Source organism: Rhinolophus ferrumequinum, chromosome 21 (genome assembly GCF_004115265.2).
Source record: "Rhinolophus ferrumequinum isolate MPI-CBG mRhiFer1 chromosome 21, mRhiFer1_v1.p, whole genome shotgun sequence".
Lineage (NCBI taxonomy): Eukaryota > Metazoa > Chordata > Mammalia > Chiroptera > Rhinolophidae > Rhinolophus > Rhinolophus ferrumequinum.
Window position 1 is genome coordinate 12,534,786 of NC_046304.1, and position 25,342 is coordinate 12,560,127.

At 49.0% G+C, this 25,342-nt stretch overlaps 3 protein-coding genes across 7 annotated transcripts; 2 read left to right on the plus strand and 1 right to left on the minus strand.

Annotated features, from left to right (window-relative positions):
* Nucleotides 1-946: 946 nt before the first annotated feature.
* PSMB6 (proteasome 20S subunit beta 6) lies at nt 947-2,961 on the plus strand. The gene is made up of 6 exons (XM_033090643.1): nt 947-1,100; nt 1,510-1,577; nt 1,898-2,029; nt 2,145-2,274; nt 2,474-2,618; nt 2,745-2,961. Exons 1-6 carry the CDS (start codon nt 999-1,001, stop codon nt 2,885-2,887), a joined length of 720 nt encoding a protein of 239 aa, XP_032946534.1. The 5' UTR covers nt 947-998; the 3' UTR covers nt 2,888-2,961.
* A 1,594-nt stretch (nt 2,962-4,555) lies between these two features.
* Nucleotides 4,556-5,079, minus strand: LOC117013529 (40S ribosomal protein S20). Its single transcript, XM_033090780.1, has one exon. It carries the CDS (start codon nt 4,963-4,965, stop codon nt 4,606-4,608), a length of 360 nt encoding a protein of 119 aa, XP_032946671.1. The 5' UTR covers nt 4,966-5,079; the 3' UTR covers nt 4,556-4,605.
* Nucleotides 5,080-9,829: 4,750 nt separating this feature from the next.
* PLD2 (phospholipase D2) lies at nt 9,830-21,591 on the plus strand. Of its 5 annotated transcripts, none has more exons than XM_033091112.1 (25): nt 9,830-9,956; nt 10,628-10,737; nt 10,822-10,952; nt 11,054-11,196; nt 11,608-11,713; nt 11,803-11,868; nt 12,011-12,069; nt 12,206-12,298; nt 12,391-12,543; nt 13,016-13,165; nt 15,554-15,637; nt 15,788-15,866; nt 16,847-16,957; nt 17,133-17,303; nt 17,611-17,821; nt 18,006-18,124; nt 18,216-18,329; nt 18,456-18,560; nt 18,780-18,868; nt 18,976-19,089; nt 19,248-19,297; nt 19,571-19,705; nt 19,946-20,099; nt 20,485-20,599; nt 20,854-21,584. In XM_033091112.1, the coding sequence occupies exons 2-25, from the start codon at nt 10,629-10,631 to the stop codon at nt 21,076-21,078; spliced, it is 2,886 nt and encodes a 961-aa protein (XP_032947003.1). In that variant the 5' UTR covers nt 9,830-9,956; nt 10,628; the 3' UTR covers nt 21,079-21,584. The 5 variants fall into 5 exon arrangements, with proteins under 5 accessions (XP_032947003.1, XP_032947005.1, XP_032947002.1 ...); XM_033091114.1 differs by lacking the exon at nt 9,830-9,956 and adding an exon at nt 9,963-10,092 and having other exon boundaries at nt 17,695-17,821; nt 20,854-21,591; XM_033091111.1 differs by lacking the exon at nt 9,830-9,956 and adding an exon at nt 9,963-10,092.
* Nucleotides 21,592-25,342: the final 3,751 nt, after the last annotated feature.

A 25,342-nucleotide genomic window follows, 5' to 3' on the forward strand; every position in this document is an offset into this window, starting at 1 on the left:
CCCCAATAAATTTTTTTTAAAAAATAAGGAAATCATAGAACTAAAAATATAAGAATTAAAACTAGAATTTTATAGACATAAATCTTTGTGGACTTGGATTTGGCAACAGTTTTTAGGACATCAAAAGCACAATCAAAGGAAAACCAGACAAATGGGACTTCACCAAAATTTAAAACTTTTGTGCTTCAAAAGACACCAATGAAGAAATTGAAAAGACAAGCCATAGAACGGGAGAAAATATTTGCAAATCATGTATCTGATAAAGGTCTAATATCTAGAGTATAAAAAAGAACTCTTAAGAACTCAACATTAAAAAGATAATCCAATTTAAAAATGGGCAAAGGGCAAAGGACTTCAAAAGACATTTCTCCAGAGAAGATATACAAATGGTCAATTAACATATGAAAATAGGCTCAAAAACACTAATCATTGGGGAAATGCAAAAAACAATCAAAACCCCACAAGATACCAATTCACAACCACTAGGATGGCTAAGGTATAAAATGTCTAATTCGTGAAGATACGGAGGAATTGGAATCCTTATACATGGCTGGGGGGATGTAAAATAGGACCGCTGTTGTGGAAAACAGTTATCACTTCCTCAAAATGTTAAACAGTTACTAGTATATGACCCAGCAATGCCACTCCTAGTACTGTATATATTCTTAGGTATATATCAAAGAGAAATGAAAACATAGTGTGGTAACTGTAAATCCAAGGCTGCAACTCCGATCAGATACGCAAGTCCTGCGCAGTCCCACAGGAAACGCTAGTCCTTACAGACTGTTTTTGGGGTATTTTTATGTGCCTATCTGCCGGCCACGCTGCCATCAAGCACTCACTGTCGCAAACAAAACAAAACAAAAACCTTACACATTCCTTTCCCCTTCTGCCGTCAACCGTGGCCTAGCTTCGCCCCAAAAGGCCTCAGAGCACGACTGAAGAGAGTGACAGAGCGCTTTACGACAGTTGCTTTTTGGCAGTACCGGAGGAGGAAGATGGCAGCCACCTTAGTAGCTGCTGGAAGAGCGGGGCCAGCACCAGCCTGGGGGCCGGAGGCCATTAATCCCGACTGGGAAAACCGGGAAGTCTCCACAGGGGTGAGGAAGGACTCGGGGTTCAGGAGATGTGCACAAAGCTTGATGCGATGGAAAGATAAGGCCTGAGTGGGTTGGGGGGATTTGGGGGTGGGGGCGGGAGGTGGTCTTTGATGTGCTGGAGGCAGGGGTAGAAGTATCCTGAGGATGCGGCGTGGTAATTTCGTGGTAGGAGGTCAGCCTGGAATTCTGGAATCATGAAGGACGCAGGCTTAAGGCTGGGATGGGCCTTTGGGGATTTGAGGATTGGAATTCTGGTCTTCTGGGTGTTGAGGCCCCTATGAAATTTGACCACAGGTCAGTGGCACACGACTTTCTTAGGCTTGGGACTGGATAAAGGGACCATTGAGGTTTGTGTGTGCTGGAGAATGTGGACAGGCCCAGACTCACTCACCCCTTTCCTTTTTCCCAGACCACTATCATGGCCGTGCAATTTGACGGGGGCGTGGTTCTGGGCGCCGACTCCAGAACAACCACTGGGTGAGCTCAGGACAGATGTGTGAAATCTTCCTCTTCCTTCCTTGCTTGACAGCCTATCTTTACCCTCCACAGACCCCAGTGGGAGGGAGGTTTCTCCCCTCCTTGATAAAGATTTGTTCCAGCTGCTCCTACTTCCCAGTTCCCCCTCACCCTTAGGTGAAATTCTTGCAAAAAGTCTGTTCTCCAGCCTGCTTCAGTTTGGATGAGAACTGATAGGAAATAATGGAATTCCTAGTCCTGAGCCCCGAGGGAGTGGATAGTAATGGGATGGAGGTGGGAGACAAGAGAGGTCCTTTCCTCACTATTCTGTCATTCTGCAGGTCCTACATCGCCAATCGAGTGACTGACAAGCTGACCCCTATTCATGATCGTATTTTCTGCTGCCGCTCAGGCTCCGCAGCTGATACCCAGGCAGTAGCTGATGCTGTTACCTATCAGCTTGGTTTCCACAGGTGCTTGTGGGCAGGGGAGAAACAAATATCTAAAGGAAGTTGGGACCTGAGGAGCTAAATGGTCTGACTCCCAGATCCTGACACTGCCTTCCCTATGACTCCCCTCACCCTCTAGCATTGAGCTGAATGAGCCTCCACTGGTACACACAGCAGCCAGCCTCTTTAAGGAGATGTGTTACCGATATCGGGAAGACCTAATGGCAGGAATCATCATTGCAGGCTGGGACCCCCAAGAAGGAGGACAGGTTAGACACCCCCACCCATCCCCCCAGAGCACTGGAGCCATGCCTTTGATTCTCACCACACCCCAGCCATTTTTTCTTTCCAGTCTCTGCCTCACTTACTATTAACTCTTCCCAGGTCGATCCCACAATGGACGGGTGAATATACCTGTATTGTGGGGAGGGTACAACTGATGACTCTTCTCCTCCCTATACCTGGCAGGTATACTCAGTGCCCATGGGGGGTATGATGGTAAGGCAGTCCTTTGCCATTGGAGGCTCCGGGAGCTCCTATATCTATGGCTACGTTGATGCTACTTACCGGGAAGGCATGACTAAGGAAGAGTGTCTGCAATTCACTGCCAATGGTGAGACCTTGGGCTTCTTGTCCTGTGAGCTTCAACCCCCATACCCAAGCCACGCCAATTTTCATCATTGCTTCCAGCGATCCTAGCATCTGACTCTGACCTACAACTTTCTTCTTTTATCCACAGCTCTCGCTTTGGCCATGGAGCGGGACGGCTCCAGTGGAGGGGTAATCCGCCTAGCAGCCATTGCAGAATCAGGGGTAGAGCGGCAGGTACTTTTGGGAGACCAGATCCCCAAATTCACTATTGCCACTTTACCACCTCCCTGAATCCTGGGATTCTAGGACACAATGAGAGACATCCCATACTGATGCAAAATTCAATAAACAGTTTGTCAAAAAGAGTCTTTGTGCTCTGGGGTTTTTGTTTTTGACTCCAAGCCTGAACTTGTCTGGTGTACTGCTGTTTGGACAAACCACTGCTCTGAGCCCTGAGATTCAGAGAGGAGCCTTTATAAGGGTGGTTTTCAAACTTCTTTCTCTAGGCTACCTTCTCCATTTCCTTTCCTCTACCATATTCAGGTCCTTGTGACACCAGAGTGTGGTTGATAGGAGGGCTACCACCCTTGTTCAAGCCTGAGATAGAACTCAGAATTCTGAGTGAGACTGAGGTCACCTCCCATTAGTCTGCCTCCTACCTGTCATGGGTGGCTACTAGCCCTAAAGCCAGGACTCTCGACCTCCTCAGACCCAGGCTCATGATCCCCACTCTCCACACTCACCTCTATCACCTCATCTTGTTAGGAGCAGCAGTGTGACTTCCTTGGCTTTTGGGAGAAAGGTGGACCTTGTTGGCAGATGGTAGAGGGCAGCCACTGGGAGTGCTGTGCGCCAGCTCTGGAAGGCACCATTCCCATGGGAGTGTAACAGGTCAAGTCTTCAGCCCCTTGGATGGGAGGCCAGGGACCTAAATGAGCTCAGTGGTGCTCATTGACAATAACCAACATTCTCAATTTTGCCTCAATCTTCTTCCCTCTCCCCTCACCCTATGGATCAGGGAACTATATAAGCCATATTTGAAAACCTTGTTCTAGAATATAATCCTGCCCTGGAGGATTTCTGAGGGTACAGGGAAGCTTCCTAAGGAGTGGGGGTAGGGGAGAAATAAAGAAGAGCAGAGAAGGATCTCTGTCCACAAACATGTGTACCTCAAAATAACCAACACACTTTCCTGTAAAACCTGTTCTCCCAGTTCTCCCTATCAAGGCATCTTTCATTCCTCTCTGCCTTGACTCCATATTCAGTCCAATAGTAAGTTCTAAAAACTCCAAAAGTATACCAAAAAGCCATCTACTCTCCCCATTTCCATAGCACTGTCTTGAGCCAAGCCACCATCGTCTCTTGCCTGGAGGATGGCCACACCCCCTGCTACATGGCCTTACTGCTTCCATACTTGATCTACAATCTTTTCCCGTTCAGCAATCAAAGTGATCTTTCAATGTAAATGAGATCATGTCGTTTCCCTGCTTAACATTCTTCAGTGTCTTACCATTCCATCTAAAATGATATTTTACCCACTTACCATGGCTTAGAAGACCAAACATTTCTCCTCAATCTTGACACTCTAGTCACTGTTTTTTTCCGTTTCCTAGAATCGAAGGGGTTTTGTACTTAACACTTGCTGGTTTTTCTGCCTGGGATTGTTCTTCCCTGATTTAAAAAAACTTTTTAGAGCAGTTTCAGATTCACAACCAAATTGAGTGGAAAATACAGAGATTTCCCTTATACCTGCTTGTCCCCACATATACGGAGCCTCTCCCACTATCAACATCCTGCATCAGAGTGGTACATTTGTTACAATCAGCAAACCTACATTTGACACATTGTTCAGGTCTCAGCTCAATGTCCTCATCAGAAAGGCCTTTCCTAACCACCTGAAATTTAAGAAACACCACCTTCCCCTCCTCCATTTTGCTCTCACATTACCGTTTAATTTTCTTTTTTTTTTTTTTAACAACTGATAAAGTCAATTTATTAAAAAGATTGACTTAAGCATCTGCAATGGTGACTTCAACCTCGACTCCTGGCTCAATACTGATGGAAGTAATCTGCTTAACAATCTCAGAAGGACTGTGCAAGTCAATCAGTCGCTTGTGGATCCTCATCTGAAAGCGATCCCAAGTCTTAGAACCTTCACCACAAGGAGTTTTTCTTGTAGTGATTCTCAGAGTCTTGGTGGGCATCCGAACTGGTCCTTTTACTTTGAGATTTTTTTCCTTTGCGCCTCTGATCAAGTCAGCACACACCTTCTCCAAGGATTTTACGTTGCGGCTGGTTAGAGTAATTCTAATTCGGTGAATCGCCACCTCTGGTTCCACGGGTGTCTTGCCGGTATCTTTAAAAGCCATGGTTGCGGCGCGGCTTCCTGACCGACTTGTTCCTCCGCGAGAGCGAACAGCGGTGAGTCAGGAGCAGGAGCGGGCGAAAACGAACGACGATCGAACCACGACCGCGCCTTCCTCAAAGAGCTAATTTTCTTCATAGCAGCACTTAAGCCTTATCTCATAGTATCATGCTTATTTTTTTTTATTTTTATTGTCTAGCTTCTCTACTAGAAAGGTCAGTGAGACGAGAGAATTCTTTCTGCTTGGTTCACTAATATATCCCCAATGCCCGGATACATTTATATATTTATTGAGTGAATATGCTCCCTAGTCCTGTCTGCTGTCCTGCCTAGCCCCCAACCTTTCCAAACTGCAATCACCACACTCAACTCTGAAGCTTGATTTCAGCAAACTTCTGGCTAGCACACCTGGGCTCTGCATTACATATTCACCACTCCAGTGTCCCCTTCGCCACCCAATGCTGCGTTTCCCACCTCAGCTCCATAACCCAGTCTAGTGCTTGGCCCCATCTACTCCCCACCCCAACACCCAAGCACATCCACACAATACTTGGCAACTCCGAATATATTTAATGAGAAGGTTATGAGGGATTTGGGGAAGCCAGAAACTGAGAATTGTGGGGAAGGAAGGTTGCCAAGGCTTCCTGGAAGTTCAGCCCCTGGTTGTCCCTTCAAATGGTGGAGTCATTGGCCGATGCTATGTCATGCAGCTGGTGGCGGAAGGAGAGTCGGGCTTTCCTGCTAAAGTAGGCACCAGACTCTAGGGAGGGTATCCCTCCCTCAGCCACGATGGGCGCGATAACTGGGCTGGGATCTGGATCTGTAGGGGCAGCTGGAGCCAGACCTAAAAGGGAGATTGGAGGAAAAAGGGAGTGGTGGGTCTGGGTCCTCCTTCCCTCCCCCATGCCCATCCCCAACCCTATGAGTAGGACAGAGGCCAGGGAAGACACTGGGAGTCTTGGGAGGGGTGAGTGTTGGTAGCATCAGCAGGAAGAGGGAGAGGGTATCTTGGGAGAACAGGGCTGGCTTCACTGCCCTTCAACCTGTGCACTGGCCCCACACTCAGGACCCCCATGCTGGATGTAACGCTCTGCTGTCACCGACTTGAACTTCTTAATCATTTTTTAACAAGGGGCCCCACTTCTTCATTTTGCATTCCTGCAAATTTGGCTGTCCTGCAGATTATTTAGCTAGCTCTGTGGGGAAGCAATAGATCCACCAGGGAGACAGACTATCCTTTTCCCTTCACCGGTTTAAGAATTTACCTTTCTCCCAGTGTAGCTTATCAGTTTGCCTGACAAACCCCCCTTTTCCCTCAGTCTCCCCATACCTGCTCCTCTTTCAGTCCCCCGCTGTCTTCGGCACCCACACCATGGGAAACACCATGCCCCCTTGAGACCCATCTCAACAATGGAGACAGGGTGCTGGGAATGGCCAGGAGGGCCCCAGGAGGAGGGGTGTGGTTTCCAAGCCCCCCCACTGTGGGCAAAACTACCACTTAGCTTCAGACCGCCTGGTGATTACAGGCGCCAGGGGATGGAAGGGGGAGAAAAGGGAGGAGGGAAGAGGTGGAGGGATTCCCTATTCAAACACCTATCCATTTTTGCCCCCTTAATGTGGGGGCTCTCTTGATCCTCATGGAGAAGCAAAAGGAGACTGGGACAGGTGTCATGGCAGAGACAAATACAGAAGTGCTGGGACATACAGGTGCAGTGAAAATTCACTACAGCGTTGTTGGGCCACTTGGTGCCAGCCTGGACACTGCTGGGGAGTCATCTGTATTTTAGAATGACAATGTAGAATTCCCAAGATGTAAAAATTTAAAGAATAGTCTATTTTTTTTAGAACAGGAAACTTTACTAGTCAGGGAAATGTTATGCTCTCATTAAATGGTCTGGTAGCTCTTGTCCCCTTTTATGAAGACAGTTGTAATTGATTAATAATGCTGTGCCAGGTAAATTCTAGGGATTTTACATGTTATCTCATCTCATGTAATCATGTCAATGACCCTTTGAGGCGAGTGTTATTACTATCCTGATTTTACAAATGAGGAATTGGAGGCACTGAGAGTTTGGGTAACTTGCCCAAGGTCCCACAGGCAGTTATCAGCAGAGCAGGAACTCTCCCCCACTCCCATCAGAGTGACCGCAGAGTCTACTCTGTTTGCAACCACACTGAGCTTCCCAAGCATGTCCCTAGTAGGCACTGATGCCCCTGGGTAGGTCTGGGGCGGGTGGGTGACCTGAGCCTGGGCTGGGAACCTAAGGTGCAGAAGCCCCTAGCCAAGGACTCTAAATGCCCTCCAGTAAAGCTGCACAAATGTTATATTATTCCCTATGGGTGCCATGATGTGTGTGGAAAGGTTGGGAAGCACTGCTGACTATACTGCCTGACTTAGAAATCTGTTTTTTGTTTTTAAATTAACTTTATTGAAGTAAACATTTACATATAATGTAATGCACACATCTCAGTGTACAGTTCTAAGAGTTTTGACAAGTATATATACCCATGTAATCACCACCCCAATCAAGATATAGGACATTTACATTTCCATCACCAAGTTCCCTTGTGTACCCCTTCACAGTCAATCTTTCCCCACCCCCGCCAGAGGCAACTATTGATCTGATTTTCATCACTACCGATTGGTTTTGCCTGTTTCAGAATTTTATATAAATGGAATCATATAGTATTACTCTTTTGTGCCTGGCTTCTTTCAGCGTAATGGTGTTGAAATGCATCCATGTTACATGTATTAAATCTGTTGGGGTTTTTTGTGTGTAATAACAGCTTTATTAAGAGATAATTCACCCTTGTAAAGTATACAATTCAGGGCAGACGGGTGGCTCAGTTGGTTAGAGCGCGAGCTCTGGGCAACAGGGCTGCCGGTTTGATTCCCACCTGGGCCAGTGAGCTACGCCCTCTGCAACAAGAATGAAGTCAATGAGCTGCCACTCAGTTCCTGGGTGGCCAGATGGCTCAATGGGTTTGAGTGCGGGCTCTCAACCACAAGGTTTCCAGTTGGACTCCTCGACTCCTGCAAGGGATGGTGGGCTGCGCCCCGGCAACTAACGGCAACTGGACCTGGAGCTGAGCTGTGCCTTCCAGAACTAAGATTGCAAGGACAACTTGACTTGGAAAAGTCCCGAAGTACACACTGTTCCTCAATAAAGTCCTGTTCCTCTTCCCCAATAGAATCTTTAAAATAAATAAATACATAAATAAATTAAGTATACAATTCAGTGATTTTTACTGTATTCACAGAGCTGTGCAAATATCCCGACCAATTTTATAACATATTCATACCCTCAAAAGAATATCCATTAGCAGTCACTCCTCTATCCTCCTTTTCTTCAGCTACTAATCTAATCTATTTTCTGTCTCTGTGGATTTACCTATTCTGGACATTTTATATGAATGGAATCATACAAAATGTGGTCCTTTGTGGCTGGCTTCTTTCAATCAGCATGTTTTCAAGGTTTATCCATGGTGTAGCTAGTGTATCAGTACATCATTCCTTTTCATGGCTGAATAATATTCTGTTGTAGAGATAAACCACATTTTGTTTATCTATTCATCAGATAATAGACATTTGGGTTGCTTCTACTTTTTGGCTATTTGAGTATTCCTACTATGGACATCCATGTACAAGTTTTTGTACATATCTAGCAGTGGAATTGCTGGGCCACATGATAATTCTATGCTTAACATTTTGAGGAACTGTTTTCCAAGGTGACTGAATTATTTTATACTTTATTCATTTTTCTTGCTGAGTAATAGTCTATACACCACAAATTAATCAAAATAGAAAATTTCTCTTCAAAAGGCACCATTACTCTACAAGGACAAGCCACGTTCTGGGAGAAAATATTTGCAATACATATTTGTGATAAAGGATTTGTATATGTGTACATATATATGCATGTATGAATCACAATATCACAATAGACAACATGGTTTTTTTAAAAGTTAGCAAAAAACTTGAATAGACACTATAAAAGATCTACAAATGGCTAACAAGCACATGAAACACGGTCAACATCATTAATAATCAGAGAAATACAAATAAAACTACAGTGATGTACTATTTTACTTATTAGAATGGCTAATAAGTAAAGACTGTAAAGATTGACAGTATCAAGTGTTGGCCATGCTGTGGAACAACTGAAAATGTAAGAAGGAACAATTGTTTTGGAAAACAGTTTGGCTGTTTCTTCTAAAGTTAAAGAACACTTATATGACCCAGCAACTCCACGCCTAGCTATTTGCCCAAGAGAAATGAAAACATATATTCACACAAAGACTTATTCCGGAATGTTTACAGGAGCCTTATTCACAATAGACAAAAACTAGAAACCACCGAATGTCCATCCAAAGAAGAGATAAATAAATCTGCTTTAAATAAATTTTGCATTATATTACCTTTTAGAACCTGAAAATGTCCCGGTTTCCCCCTAGGATGTAAGTTTCAGGACATCAGGTTCCTTGACTATCTTGTTCACTACAGTAAGTACTCTCAATGTCTGGCACCGAGCAAGTGCGCAATAGCTGGTGAATGAATGAAAGAATGCAAGCTTACGTACGTTAATGAATTTGTGGCCACCATCCATCCGGCCTTTTATCATGCCTTCCATCTACAAACGCTGGCCAGGACAGGCCCAGTGTGGCTCTCAGCCCGCCTGGGAAGGGGACACCCACAGGTACCATCGCCGAGGTGCATCTCCACAAGGGCCAAAAAGGCCCCAGGGGCCGCGCCGGAGGGGGGTAAAGTGTGCGGCGTCGAGCATCCACAGGGTGGCGGCAAGGCACACTTGGACCGACGGCGCGGGACAGACGGACAGACCTGTTGACTGCACCCGCCGGGTACAGAGAGCAGGCCGCTCAGACTCGCAGCCCCGCATCGCAGAGGAGACCCCCTCGGCCAAGGGCGGCGCGCAAGACCGCGGGGCGGGACGAGGGCGGCGGGGGCGGGACAGGACAGACGAGAATCCCGCGGAGGTGAGGCGGGGGGCCGTCCCGCCCTCGAGGGCTGGCCCTGAGGCCGCCCCGCCCCAGCTTGCTGGGGTGTGGGCTCCGGCTCAGCTGGGCTCTGTCTGCACGCGACCCCGCATCGGCGCTGGTTCGGGCTGCCCGGGTGAGGGGTCCGGGGAGGGGGTGCCGCGGAGGGCCGGGACCCAGGAAGTCGGGCGGGGACAGGAATGGGCCCAGGCTGCGGGGCCTCCTGATTCAGCTGCACACTCAGATTTTGGGTTTTCCCTCCCGGGCGGGGAGAGCACAACTTCCTCTTTTCCCGCCTGGAGCCCCTCTCCCAGCCAGCCTGGCCTAGCTTGAGTCCCGGCGGCTCCCGGCCCCTTGCGACCCGCGGGGCCCCTTCCCCTGGCTTTTGCTCTGCCCCAGTTCTGGGCCATCGGAGCCTGGTGTTCCTGGCTGGGCGCCCTGGTTACGGGACTGGAGGCGGGGTTCAAGGGTTCTGGATGAAGGACTGAGGTAGGGGATGAAGTTAGAGGTGGGTTGGCAGGGCGTTGCAGACGATGGGGCTATCATCAGAGAGAGATTGGGAGTTAGCGGGAGACAGGCGGATGGGGAAGAGGGAGGTGGAGGATATGGTGGAATGGGGGGCAGAGTTCTGCAGGGCAGATCACCTCTCTGAGGCTTCCCCTTATTCCTAGGATGACGGCGAGCCCCGAGAGCCCCTTCCCCTCTGGGAGCGACCTGGACTCCAGCCAGTTACAGATGGAACCCGATGAGGTGGACACTCTGAAGGAGGGAGAGGACCCAGGTATGCAGGGAGGATGGCCCTCAGGGAGAGGACTGGCCTGAGTCCTCCTGGCATCTACACTCTTCCACTTTTCTTTCCTCCTAGCTGACCGGATGCACCCCTTTCTGGCCATCTATGACCTTCAGCCTTTGAAAATGCACCCCTTGGTGTTTGCTCCTGGGGTTCCTGTCACAGCCCAGGTGGTGGGCACTGAAAGATATACCAGTGGATCCAAGGTGGCTGGGCTGGCACCAAGGGTGGGAGTAAAGGGAAGACTGACCAGAGTGGGGGCTGCAACCCAACCAGGGGACATCCATGCAGTTCCTCACACCCTCAGGTGGGAACCTGCACTCTGTATTCGGTCCGCTTGACTCATGGTGACTTTACCTGGACAACCAAGAAGAAGTTCCGTCATTTCCAGGAGCTGCATCGGGACCTACTGAGACACAAAGTCTTGATGAGTCTGCTCCCTCTGGCTCGGTGAGGGGGACCAGACCGCTTCCTGTGAAGGGCCCCTCACCCTGTGGCATGAGATGTCACTGCCTCAGCCCCCATCTCTCCTTTTTGCCCATCTCACCCCCACACTGCAGCCATTCCTCCCCCAACTTCCCCTGCCACTGGGCCCCCTCTTCTGACCCTGGTTACCAGGAAACCTTCCCTGTTCAGCTCTCCCTGTCCATGGTTCTGTGCCAGTATCTTAGCCGGGCTAGATGCCCAAAATGCCCTTGGCAGCCTCCCGCATTTCTTGTCTCTATTCTCAGCGTAGGAGGCCTTCCTTCCGCCAGCCTTTAGGCCTCCTTCCTTGCTCCAAGACCCTCTCTCCAGTGCTTCAAGAACAGAAGCACTCAGCCTCCCACCTCTTACTTGACCCTCAACCCATCCCTTTCACAGCTTTGCTGTCCCCTATCCTCCAGCCCGAGAGGCAGCCGACAGAGAGATGCCCTCTCTACCCCGAACAGGTCCTGAGGGCTCCACCAGACATGCATCCAGCAAACAGGTGCGACCGGACACCAGGTACTCTGGGAAGGCGTTTGGTTTGCAAACGGTTCTGGTCCCATCTATCTCTGTTTCCTATTCCTACTTCAGAAATACCTGGAGAATTACCTCAACCGCCTCCTGACCATGTCTTTCTACCGCAACTACCACGCCATGGTAAGGTTCAGGTGCTGGATGCCTGGGTCTTTTTAGGTGGAGCAGAGTAAGCAGGTCCCCAGGGGACAGAGGACCAGGATCAGTAGGGTCTGAGGGGCTGAAAGCCTGAGTCTCTCCCCTGAGCCTTTGTTTTCCTCTGCAGACAGAGTTCCTAGAAGTCAGTCAGCTGTCTTTTATCCCAGACCTTGGATCCAAAGGACTGTAAGTGTCTGACACCCTTCACCCAGTCACCTGCAAACATCTGGATCTCTCCCTGCCTGATGATGGGGAATGCAGTGCAAGGTGGGCTGGGGGTCTGGATTCCTTATCCAGTATCTCTTCCTGACTTTTCCCACAGGGAAGGGGTGATCCGGAAGCGTTCAGGTGGCCACCGTGTTCCTGGCCTTACCTGCTGTGGCCGAGACCAAGTTTGTTATCGCTGGTCCAAGAGGTGAAGCCTAGAATGGGGCAGGTGGGACATGGGTTGGGGGTGAGGAAGGAAATCATGAGGGCAGAGGAACAGACAGAACCCTTCTGCTCCAGGTGGCTAGTGGTGAAGGACTCCTTCCTGCTGTACATGTGCCTCGAGACTGGTGCCATTTCATTTGTTCAGCTCTTTGACCCTGGCTTCGAGGTGCAGGTGGGGAAAAGGAGCACAGAGGCACGATACGGGGTCCGAATTGACACCTCCCACAGGTAAGGCCTCCTGGTACGGACAGACACTTGGTGAGTGAAGAGCCAGCCTAAGGCCCTGAGGGGAGTTGCATGGAAGAGCCCGTGGAAGAAGGGAAGGCATTTCCACCCCCCTGGAGCTGGCCGTGATTTGGAACTAGGGAACTATTCTAGCCTGATGCTTGGGACTGCTCCTAGAGTCTGGGCCCAGAGAAAGGGGGTTGAGCATAAGCTTGGGGGAGGGACTCTTGATGTAAAAGAAATGCACTCCATTCATTCATTCATTCATTCATTCATTTAACAAACCTGAATGCCTGGTACAATACTAAGTGCCAGGAACCCAACTGAATAAGGCAGATATATACCCTGTCCCTGTGGAGTTACGATTCAGGGACTAAGGGAAGTGGGAAAGAGGTGACAGCTAAATGGGGAGAGCTTCTGGGTCAGACCAGAAGTACTGAGGGTGAGGGTTGTGGTCTCTATTGTTCCTGTCTAGATCCCTGATTCTCAAGTGCAGCAGCTACCGGCAGGCGCGGTGGTGGGGCCAGGAAATCACTGAGCTGGCCCAGGGCCCGGGCAGAGACTTCCTGCAGCTGCACCGTCATGACAGCTACGCTCCGCCCCGGCCTGGTACTTTGGCCCGGTGGTAAGACATTGATGTCCCTTCTGAGCTTGTCTGTGGCCTTCTTGATTGACTCCCTTGGTGTTCTCTGAATCCTTGATCCTCTTTTATCTCCTCTGACCCCTTCTGATCTCAATAAGCCCCCCCTTTGACTTCTCAAATCTCCTGACCCCCTGACTTCTTTACCCACATCTATCTCAATGATTCTCCTCTGATTTTTCTCACCCTCAAACTCAGTAATCTCTTCTGACCCCTGAATTCTCTGACCTCCTCTGACCTTTTGGGCCCCCTCTTACCACACTGACCATACTCTCTGTTCTCTATGATCTCCTCAAATCTCTGATTTATTCGTTCATTTAATGAACATTTTGTAAGCACTACTATCTGCCAGGTCCAGTGGCAGGAATAAGACACAGTCCAGTAGGTGATTAAATCACAAAACAATGGGAACTTGCCTTGTTGGTGGTAGATACAATGTACCGAGCACAGAAGAGCAGCATTTGCCCCAGCGTGGGGTTGTCAGGACTGGCTTCCAGAAGGCAGTAACCTTGATGTTTGCCTTAACAAGATAGAGAAAATGGAGAAGGGCGGTCCATGCAGAGAAGTTAGAAATAGCCTGGTGTGTTTGGGAACCACAGGACTGACTGTTGTTGCAGAGTGAGGAGGAGTGGTCAGAGAAGAGTACGGGAGTTGGCAGCCCCTGATCTGTGCCCTGCATGCGAGGCTGAGAAGGTTGACCTTTATCATAGGCAAAGGGGAGTCATGGAAGGTGGTGTTGAGATTTCTTTTTAACATAAGGACAATAATAGCTAATACTTATGTAGCAAATACTATGTGCCCGGAAGTGTTATAAGAGTTTTACATGTTTTAACTTACCGAGGCAGGTATAGTTATCTCCATTTTACAGATGAGAAAACTGAGGCAAGGAGAAGTTAAGTAACTTGCCCTGGGTCACACCTTGTAAACAGTGGAACCAGGATTCAAATCGAGGCAGGTTGGGTCAAGACTCTGCTCTTAACCATCACACTAAACTGTTAGTTATTAAAAAGTCAAACAATATAAAAACACATTAAAAATGAAAAGTTCCCACTCATTGCACAACCCTTTATCTCCTAGCCCTTACTTCTTCCCCACACTTCTTCCCAACAATCCCATTTCTGTTCCCAGAAGTAATCCTGGCAACAGTTTGATATTTACCCTCCCAGGTCTTTTTTTGCATTTTTTCTTACACTTATGCATATAGTATGTTACTTTTTGTTTTAACATAAATAAGATCATATACTCTCTTCTGTGACTTATTTTTTCATTTAATACATGTGTTAAAGAGTATGCATTAGGTTATTTCCCATTTATCACTCTTATAAATGATGCTGCAGTGAATAGTCTCTTTGCCTAAGCATTTAATAGGACGTATTGCTAGAAATAGAATTACTATGTGCATTTCGTGGTATTAAGGGTATATGCATTTAATATGCTAATAGATATTGCCAAAGTGTCCTCTGAAAAGGCTATAATCAATGTATATTTTCATGGTCTATGAGAATATTCACTTCCCTACGTGCTGATATTGAATGTTACCAGTGACTTTAATTTTTGCCAATCTAGTGAATTTAATGTTATTTCATTTTAATATCACTTTCCTTGTTTACTAGTAAAATTGATCATCTTTTCCTATGGTTGACCATTTTGATTTCCTCTGTAAACTGTCAGTTCTTATTCTTTGCTCACTTTTCAGTTGGCTTATATGTCTTATTGATTTGTTGGAACTCTTTATGTATGATGTATTAATCCTTCCAATATCTAGTCATTTTCCTTTTTTTTTTTTAATTGGGGAATATTGGGGAACAGTGTGTTTCTCCAGGGTCCATCAGCTCCAAGTAGTTGTCCTTCAATCTTGTTGTGGAGGGCACAGCTCAGCTCCAAGTCCAGTCGCTGTTTTTAATCTTTAGTTGCAGGGGGTGCAGCCCACCATCCCATGTAGGAATTGAACCGGCAACCTTGTTGTTGAGAGCTTGTGCTCTAACCAACTGAGCCATCTGGCTGCCCCTCCAAAAGCTCAGCGGCAGCTTGTTGTCTTCAATCTAGTTGTGGAGGGCGCAGCTCACTGGCTCATGTGGGAATCCAACCGGCAACCCTGTTGTTCAGAGCTCACGCTCTAACCAACTGAGCCATCGGGCCGTCCTCTTTAGTCATTTTCATTAGTTTATTGTATCTTTTGTAATTTTTAATTTTATTTAGCTCATGCTAGCAAATTTATCCCACTTTGATACATCTGATAACACCTAACCTCTCTGATCACTCTTGATCTTTGACCCTGCTGTCACCTCTGACCCATGACGTCCTCTAGTCTTCACTCTCCAGAGCTTTCTCACTTCTGACTCTCCTGACTTCCTTGGCTTGGCCTCCCCCCAGGTTTGTGAATGGGGCAGGTTACTTTGCTGCTGTGGCGGATGCCATCCTGCAAGCTCAAGAGGAGATTTTCATCACAGACTGGTGGTAAGTGGGGGGAAAGAAGGCCAAGCAAGAAAGGGTGGAATGGGGCCTACTGCAGATCAGCTTATAGATCAGAGGAGGGAGTGGAAGGAAAGGAATGGCTGATTATCTAGCGCTTAGCTTACCATCCTCACCCCCTGCCCTGAATCCCAGGTTGAGTCCTGAGATTTACCTGAAACGTCCGGCCCATTCAGACGAGTGGAGACTGGACATTATGCTCAAGAAGAAGGCGGTGAGGAGAGTGGTCAGCCTGGAGGGGAGGTGTGGGGGGGTTTTCTGTGGGTGGAGGTTGGTTAGAAGGGACTACAGAATGGGGTGCCGTAAGGAATCTGAGGCTTCAGGGGAGGAAACGTGCCCATCCGGTTTGCTCATGTCCAGCAAACATCACCTCCTCCTCTTCCCTACGGAGAAGTGACACCTCCCTTTTCATGTTCTTCCTCCACCTGGTATAGACCTCCCTCCCAGTACCCATTGCACTTTACTGTAGTACCTTGGGGTGTACATGTCTATCTCTCACTGGATGGATTAATATCATGAGTTTTAGTACAAGGTACAGTGTCTGCCACGTTGGAGGCATCCATAGACATTGATGGATAGGAGGAAAGATATGTAGATGATGGAGAGTGGGTGGGTACATAGATGGATAGATGATGGAAAGGGAGATAGATGAAAGGATATGAGGTTGGAAATAGGAGGGTAGGTGGGTAGATGGATGAATGATAGATGGCATATTAGGGGATGAGTAAATGTTTGGGAAGGTGGAAGGATAGATACCGTGTTTCCCCAAAAGTAAGACCTAGCCGGACTATCAGCTCTAATGTGTCTCTTGGAGCAAAAATTAATATAAAACCTGTTATTATATTATGTTATATTATACCCAGTCTTATATTATATTAAAATAAGACCGGGTCTTATATTAATTTTTGTTCCAAAAGATGCATTAGAGCTGATGGTCCGGCTAGGTCTTATTTTTGGGGAAATACGGTAATGATAGGTAGGTGGGTAGATGTGTGGATGGATGAATAGGTGAACGGATTGCTCACCCATTACTAAGTGTGCTGCCGGCATCAAAGCAGCATGTAACTGACAGTGTGAAAGATCTCCGGCTGGGTGCAGGGATATCCAGGAATCCTGAGCGTGGGAAGGGTTTGGGAGGGTGGAAAGGGGCCATTCTGAAAGAGACATTAGATCTGATACCCTCCTTACCACCAGGAGGAGGGTGTCCGTGTGTCTGTACTGCTGTTTAAGGAAGTGGAGTTGGCCTTGGGCATCAACAGTGGCTATAGCAAGAGGGCTCTGATGCTGCTGCACCCCAACATAAAGGTGACTCAGACCTCAGAGGCCCCTCCCACACTACAGCCCTCCTCACCACACGTCCCCGTTTCCTCAACTCTCCCCTTCCTTAAACATCCCATCTTTCCATCTTCCCTTGCAATGCAGCCTCTGTCTCTCTCTCACCTAAGCCCTTCCTTCATGAATGCCTCCATACCTGCTCCAGGTGATGCGCCACCCAGATCAGGTGACATTGTGGGCCCATCATGAGAAGCTGCTGGTGGTGGACCAAGTAGTGGCCTTCTTGGGGGGGCTGGACCTCGCCTATGGCCGCTGGGATGACCTGCACTACCGACTGACTGACCTTGGAGACGCCTCTGAATCAGCTGCCCCACAGGTAATCCCCCCGAGGCCTTCCTGAGCTCCTCCAAACTCAGCTAATCTAAATCCACACCTCTTCCCAGCTCTAGCCTTCCCCCTCCAATCATTCCAAGCACTGCCCACATTCAGACTTCCTCAGACTTTCTGGGACCCCAAGAACCCACTTTGAAGCTACAATGACCCAGTCTCTTCCGCATTTCTACTAAGTCCCCTACCCTGCAGTTTCTCTAGGAAGTGCAGGTGAGGGGCTGGGCTGGGGAATCAGGTTCTCTCTGTTTCGTTCTTACTCTCGGTGTCTCTGTCTCTGTCTCACACCCTTTCAGTGTTCCTATCTTCTCTTTGGCCCTGACTCTGAATGGTGCCTGTGCCCTCTCCTTGCCCATGGCTTGGGTGTGTTCCTCTCACAGCCTCCCACCTCGTGCTCAGACTCTCCAGCCACCCCAGACTTGTCTCACAACCAACTCTTCTGGCTGGGCAAAGACTACAGCAATCTTATCACTAAGGACTGGGTGCAACTGGACCGGCCTTTTGAGGGTGAGGGTCCCCTCAAAGTCCCCAAGAGCTGGGAGCAGGAGCAGAAGTTGGGGCTGGGACTGAGAATGGGACGAGCTGGGTCAAGGATAATGCAGCTTTCCTTCTGGTCAGCGCCTCCTCCCTGCCCCAAGTATCTCCAAGAGACCGTCCCTGACCTCTCTCCTGACTCTCCTGGGACCCCCAGATTTCATCGACAGGGAGACCACACCTCGGATGCCATGGCGGGACGTGGGGGTGGTTGTCCACGGCCCACCCGCCCGGGACCTGGCCCGGCATTTCATCCAGCGCTGGAACTTCAACAAGGTGCTCACTCCCTCCTGTGGAGAGTGGAGGTTGAGAGGGAGCCGGGGGCAGCTTGCCACCTCCCACTGACTTTGCCATCCCTCCACCTCAGACTACCAAGGCCAAGTACAAGACACCCATGTACCCCTACCTGCTACCCAAGTCCACCAGCACCTCAAACCAGCTCCCCTTCATACTCCCAGGGGGGCAGTGTGCCACTGTGCAGGTAAGGCCCTGACTTCAGCTCGCTCCTTCCCCTCCCTCCCTTCAGCCCACTGTCCTTGACCTGAGAGCGTCCCAGACTTCTCCTTTCCTGGGGTCAGGAACCACGTCATATTTGCCATCCCCTCAGGTCTTGCGGTCAGTGGACCGCTGGTCAGCGGGGACTTTGGAGAACTCCATCCTCAATGCCTACCTGCACACCATCAAGGAGAGCCAGCACTTCCTCTACATTGAGGTCTGACTGGGGGCAGGAGGAGAGAAAATAGAGGGCATGTCCCAGGGGAGAGCCTTAGGACATCAGCAAGATCAGTGTTTTGGGCTGGCATATCTGGGCCTGGAGAGAAGCTGAAGCCTGGGGCCCAGGCCTGGAGCCTGGAGGTGGGGATGGCGGCTGGGAGCTGAGGGCAGGGACAGTGGCCTGGCTGCTGAGGTCTGTCTTTGGTCCGTGCCCCAGAATCAGTTCTTCATTAGCTGCTCAGATGGACGGACGGTTCTGAACAAGGTGGGCGATGAGATTGTGGACAGAATCCTGAAGGCCCACAAGTAAGGTGGACTGGCAGGAGGGTGGGGATTATGGGCGTGGTTTAAATCTAACTGGAGGGGTAGGGCTTTGGGGAGAGGTCACATTTCTGACTCTACCTCCTTCCCAGGCAGGGTCAGTGCTTCCGAGTCTATGTGCTTCTGCCCCTGCTCCCTGGTTTTGAAGGTGACATCTCCACAGGTGGTGGTAACTCCATCCAGGCCATTCTGCACTTCACTTACAGGTGACCTCTGGTGTGGTCTCCACGGCCCCATTCCACCTGTGCCCCTATCCTGACTCTATCCTGATCCCTTCCTGCTGGACTTTTGAGGTCCATCTCTCTCCTGACATCCCCCGTCCCCTTCTCCAGGCTTCATTTCCCTCACCAATCTTTTCCTTCAGGACCCTGTGTCGTGGGGAATATTCAATCCTGCATCGCCTCAAAGCAGCCAGTGAGTGCTGAGGACGGGGGGTTCAAGCCCTGGATCCCTGGGGAAGGGGAGATTGGGGACCTGGACCTGTGTGGAGGGAAAGAGGCTATCATTCCTGCATGCTTCTGGGGCTACTACCCTGAGACCACAGGTGGTCTTTCCCTGCAGAGAGAAGTATATAGACTGGGTTCTAAAGGGCTTCTGAAGTGAGGACGTGGATGGGACAGGGCTCCCTCTGCACATGGAGGGCACTTCTCACCTCACTCTCCCTCTCCCTGTCTCTCTCACTTATAGTGGGGACAGCGTGGCGGGACTATATGTCCATCTGTGGGCTCCGCACCCATGGAGAGCTGGGCGGGCATCCGGTCTCAGAGCTTATCTACATCCACAGCAAGATGCTCATTGCAGATGACCGGACAGTCATCATTGGTCAGTGCTGGATCTGGGCCCCTGGCAGCAAGAGGGGTGGGGAGGGGTGGGGAGAGGTGGAGCAGGGCCCAGCCGGGGACACTGGGATGAAGGGACATGACAGACTGCAGTGGAAGCCCAATTGGGGATGGAGGCCAAAGAAGGTGTGTTGCCCACTGGCAGGTGTTCTGTAGGGGTGATGGGGTTGGAGGGGGTCCCCCTGGGCTCAGGCAGACATAGTGTGTTCTGCACCCACTCTAGGCTCTGCGAACATCAATGACCGGAGCCTGCTGGGGAGGCGGGACAGTGAGCTGGCTGTGCTGATTGAGGACACAGAGATGGAACCATCCCTCATGGATGGTGTGGAATATCAGGCGGGCCGGTTTGCCTTGAGTTTGCGGAAGCACTGCTTCAGGTAGAGCCGGGGCGGGTGCTATAAGGTGTGGCAGGGAGGTGGAGCTGGGGGTCTGCCTTTTAAGCAGGTGGGAAGATTGCTTAGATATAGTACTGGGTTTTACAATAGGCAGACTAATCCAGTTTGGGGTACCAGCAAAGTAGGGACACCAAAAAAATGAGAGAGAAAAAGACTTGCAAAATAATTTGGTATTTTGTTTTTTAGAGCACCAAAATAGTTGCCAAAGTAGAGACAAATGAAGGCTCTGTTGGACTCGTTGATACTATCTTACTATTTAGCATTGCATCCATTTTGAATGAGCTGGGTAGGCACAGCATAACTTTCCTGGTATTCGGCTTTTCTAAGGACCTTAATCTGGCCCTGCTGGGACCCCTTTCTCCCATAGCGTGGTTCTGGGGGCAGATGCCCGGCCAGACCTGGATCTCCGAGACCCTGTCTGTGATGACTTCTTCCAGTTGTGGCAAGACATAGCTGAGAGCAATGCCAACATCTATGAGCAGGTGGGTGGGTGCTGAGAGGGGTGGGCCAGGGAGCAATTCATGGATTATCCTGTCCCGGGTGGGGTGGAGAGAAGCCCCACCACACAGCCATTCTCAGAAGGGGTGTGAGGGTCTGAGGGCACATCACGGGCTTCAGTGGCTCAGGGTCAGTGTGCGGGGAGACGATGTGGGGATGGAGGTGTCCAGCTCAGTTAGGCTTGGCTCTTGGCAAAGTGTCCCTAAGCTTTATTGGCTTCCATGCCCCGCGCCCACAGATCTTCCGCTGCTTGCCGTCCAACGCCACACGTTCTCTGAGGGCACTCCGGGAGTATGTGGCAGTGGAGCCCCTATCCACGGTCAGCCCTCCCTTGGCCCGGTCTGAGCTCACCCAGGTCCAGGGCCACCTGGTCCACTTCCCCCTGAAGTTCCTGGAGGATGAGTCTTTGCTGCCCTCTCTGGGTAGCAAGGAGGGTGTGATGCCCCTAGAAGTATGGACATAGCTGTGGCTTCAGCCAGAAGAGGTCACCAGCCGCTGGGCTCCACTGAGTCTGGCTCCCTGCCCCCTGACCCTGAGGACTGAAGGCAGTGCCCTTTGCCTTTGAGACCTGGGGGAGGCAGCATCTCTGAAGGGGATGAGAGAAGTCACAGAGGACCCTTTCTTGAGAAGCAGCCAAAAAGGACACTCCCAACCTTGGGCTGGGGAGGCAGACGGGGGTCCCAGAGAAGTTCATTCTTCCTGCTGCCCAGTTCAAACCACTGCTACAGAGGAGAAGCAAAACTTCTGCGAGGACGCCTGGAGCAAGCCTTCCCATCTCTCCTTTCCTCCTCCTGCCCCAGGGTCTCTCCCAGCCCATTGCTGCCAAGGCGGAGGGAAGGATGAAGCCAGTCCTGGCTTCAGCCCCCACAGCGGGGAGGGGTGGGGAGTACACACTAACTCCCCCACCAGCCTGCGCACAGACACTAACTTTGTATCAGTTCAATAAGCATTTCATAAATAAAAGTGTAGAAAAAAATCTGTGCCTCTTCCTTAGCGGAACTGAGTACTTGCCTCAGCCACCACTTCCTGTCTACACATATATAGTACCAGGCCCCGTCACCTTCTCGCCACCCCATTTCTTCTTTCTGCTGTCTCCAGCTCCACTGTAATTGTCTGTGGCTTCTGGAGCTTAGTCACCTAGCTGCGAGGAGGAGGTGTTCACCCAGTGCTTGCTGCCTAGGTATAGGGAATGGCAGGGCCAAACCAGGAGACCTGGAGAGCAGTGGAGCTGATGTTGCAGCTGCAGGTGAGGGAGATACACAGAAAAGGGGCTGCCTCCTGTTCCTTAAGTGACCGTACTGAGAGAGGCTCAGGGAAGCCCCTTTGGGAGTGGTTAAGGGTATAGGCTTAAGATCAGAAGAACTGGGCCCAAATCCTGGACTTGTCACTTCCTACCTAGGTACCTTCTCAAATCACATCACTTCTGGGCCTCAGTGGTCCTAACTGGGAAATGGGAATAATACATAACTGGCTTGCTGTAAAGATTCAGTCCTTGACTTAAATACTTACTGAGCCCTTGCTATTGGCCAGAAATTGTAGACTTACAGAAGTGAGTACAAGTCCCCACCTTTGTGGAGCACTTAGGCACACCTGTCCTGGAGCTTCACTAATATAGTAGTCACTAGGCAGATTTGGCCATTTACATTTAAATTAATTAAAATCAAATCATTAAAAATTTAGTTCCCCACTTGCACTAGCCACATTTCAAGTGCTCACTTGTTGCCGCAAGTGGCTAGCATATTGGACAGTGCAGGTAGAGACCATTTCCATCATTGCACAAAGTGCTATTGGATGGCACTGCTCCGAAGGAGGAAAGAGAAAATAAATGGTATAGCCTATGAGAGAGTATCGCACACACCAGATTGAGAAGGGTTACCTCCTATGGCAGTGGAGAAAAGGGGTTAACAGGTATACAGAGAGACCTCTTCAAGTGAATCTGTGACTTATTTCTTAAGCTTAGTGATGGATATATGAGCTTTTATATATATTCATATCTTTTTATATATCTGAAATATTTTGCAATTAGAAAAAAGTTTAGGAGAGGTCCTGGCTCTTGTCCTTCATTCCCCCAGCCTCACTCCAGTTTCAGAACTGACTACAGGAATGGGAGTCGAGTGAGGAGTTTAGGGAGCCTTCCTGGAAGAGGGGTACGCTGGTGAATGATGATTTGGAGAGAGAAGATGCTGTTCCCCTGCTCCCATCCTTTCGAATCCCCCCGCTGTTCCTCTGAAGAAGCCACTTCGGAACATGAAATTCCCCATCCCACATTTAGCGTCCCCTAATTGGCATTCTGCTAATTAGCTTCATTGTCAGCACTAAGTGTCTCTTTCCCTAGGGGACCATTACCTCATTAACTGTAGAGTGGGGTGGAGGCAGCAGCTGGATGAGCCAGGGCCTTGGTGGGCTCCTGCTTCACATTGTTGGTCTATCTGACCCCCGCCCCACATTAGTCCTGGAGTTTCGCCATTGGAGGGCACGACAGTGCAGGGAAAAGAGCAGTGGGCTTGGAATCAGAAGAGTTGGCTCTACACCCAGGATGAAGAGAATGAATCAGCCTCCTAAAGTGGACGGAGACCGTGAGGGCGACTGAGCTTGTGCAAAAGGTTCACTCATCCCCCAGGGGTTCTACAATTTGTCTTTTTTTTAACAAAATTTTTTTTTTTTTAATTTTTATTGGGGAATATTGGGGAACAGTGTGTTTCTCCAGGGCCCATCAACTCTAAGTCATCGTTCCTCAATCTAGCTGCGGAGGGCACAGCCCAGCTCCAAGGCCAGTCACTGTCCTCAATCTTTATTTGCAGGGGGCGCAGCCCACCATCCCATGCAGGAATCGAACCGGCAACCTTGTTGTTGAGAGCTCCTGCTCCAACCAACTGAGCCATCCAGCCACCCCAATTTGTCTTATTTTTAATATGTTAACTTTTCTTCATGCCTGATCCAGGACTTCTTCCACCTCATTGTCTTTCTTTAAGATTTTATTATGGATATATACATATATATGAGATATATGAGATATATATGATATATATATGTATTATATATATGTGTTTTTATATATATGTGTATATATATATATAGTCAGCATGGGGCCAATCTTGTTTTTCTACCCTCCCCACCCGCCCTGATTACACTGTCTCTTGAGGTTTGGAGGTTTATCCTGTCCCTATGATCTTAATTTGCTCATTCGTCAATTCAATATCTCTTTATTAAACACTGCTTATGAGTCAGGCATTATTAGTAAGTTTATTAAGGAACTAGTATATATGCCTAGTGCTTTACATACCTAATTTTATTTTATCCTTCCCTCTGTTGTTATCTCTATTTTACAGATGATAGAATTGAGCCTTAGAGAGATTTAATGACTTGTCCAAAGCACTCACTTCAAATTCTACGTTTTTTCCTACTATCCCATGGTGTTGACCTTGAATTACTATATATCACAGTACCTACCCAGACAACGGAGGGCTTCATTCACTTACGTGTTACTGAACCTCTCTCTAGTGGGTGCCAGGCCCTGTGCTGAACATAACTGGCATAATTTCTGCCTTTTCTTTTTTAAGTTATTTTTCCAGGACCCATGAGCTCCAGGTCAAGTAGTTTCAATCTAGTTGTGGAGGGCGCAGCTCACAGTGGCCCACGTGGGGCTCGAACTGGCAACCTTGTCACTAAGCGCTCCAACCAACTGAGCTAACCAGTGGCCCCATAATTTCTGTTTTTAAGGAGATTTAATAGACATTTACAATTCAAAGCGATAAATGTTACCACGGGTTTAAGACAGGCAAAAACAGAAGAGCCAAACTCAGTCTTAGTGAGTCAAGAAAGGCTTCCTGGCGGAGGTGATTTAGGCATGTAGGACAAAGCAAAGGACAGTGAGAGTGGACATGGTTAGACTTCCACGAAGAGGAAACAGAAAGTGCAAAGGCTAGAGGAGGGTCTGTTGAATTCTGAGAACTGTGAGTAGAGGATTTCAGTATGGCTAGAAAATGAGGGATTTGGACGGTGGAATGTTGAAAAACAAGGCAGGAGAAGCAGGCAGAATCTTGAAGGCTTTGATACTACACTTTAACTCAAAAGACAGTAGGGAGCCAGTGAAGAGTCTTAAAGGAGAATGACATCAGATTTGAGTTTCAGAAAACTCACTCTGGGTATGGTGAATTGATTTAAGGAGGTTTGGTAGGGAGACCAAGTAGGAGGCTGATAAGAGTAATGGAGGTGAGTGGGGATTGATTGTGCCTTGGACAAAGATAAATGGGAGGGCAGGGAAGCAAAACTGAATGAATGTTCATCTGAAAGTGCTAAGGAGGAGGGGTCCAGAAAGAAGGGTGTTAGCCCCTTTCCAAGGACTTTTTATTCAAACTCTCCTAAATAATGTTTACATTAAGGCTGGTGGTGGGCTCTTACAGAGATAATATTGTTGCCGGAAGTGATTTTGGGATCAGGCTTCTCCAACAGGGAAAGAAATGCCCAGAGAAGCAAAGCAACTTGCTCAAGGTCACACAACATGTCAATGGCAGAACATGACTCCTTGTTTTTTACATAGCATTACTCAGCCTCCAGTGAAGCTAAATGGCTGGGGGTGCTGTGCCAAGATGACTAGACCTAAGATTTGAAGGGGTTGGCCATAGATTCCTTCTCCTCTCCCCCGTCTCTCCCTGCCACCTTTTCCCCCACGCGGGGCTTCAGTGATCAATCAAGGAATAACTGTTGAAACAGTTCCTTTATGCATA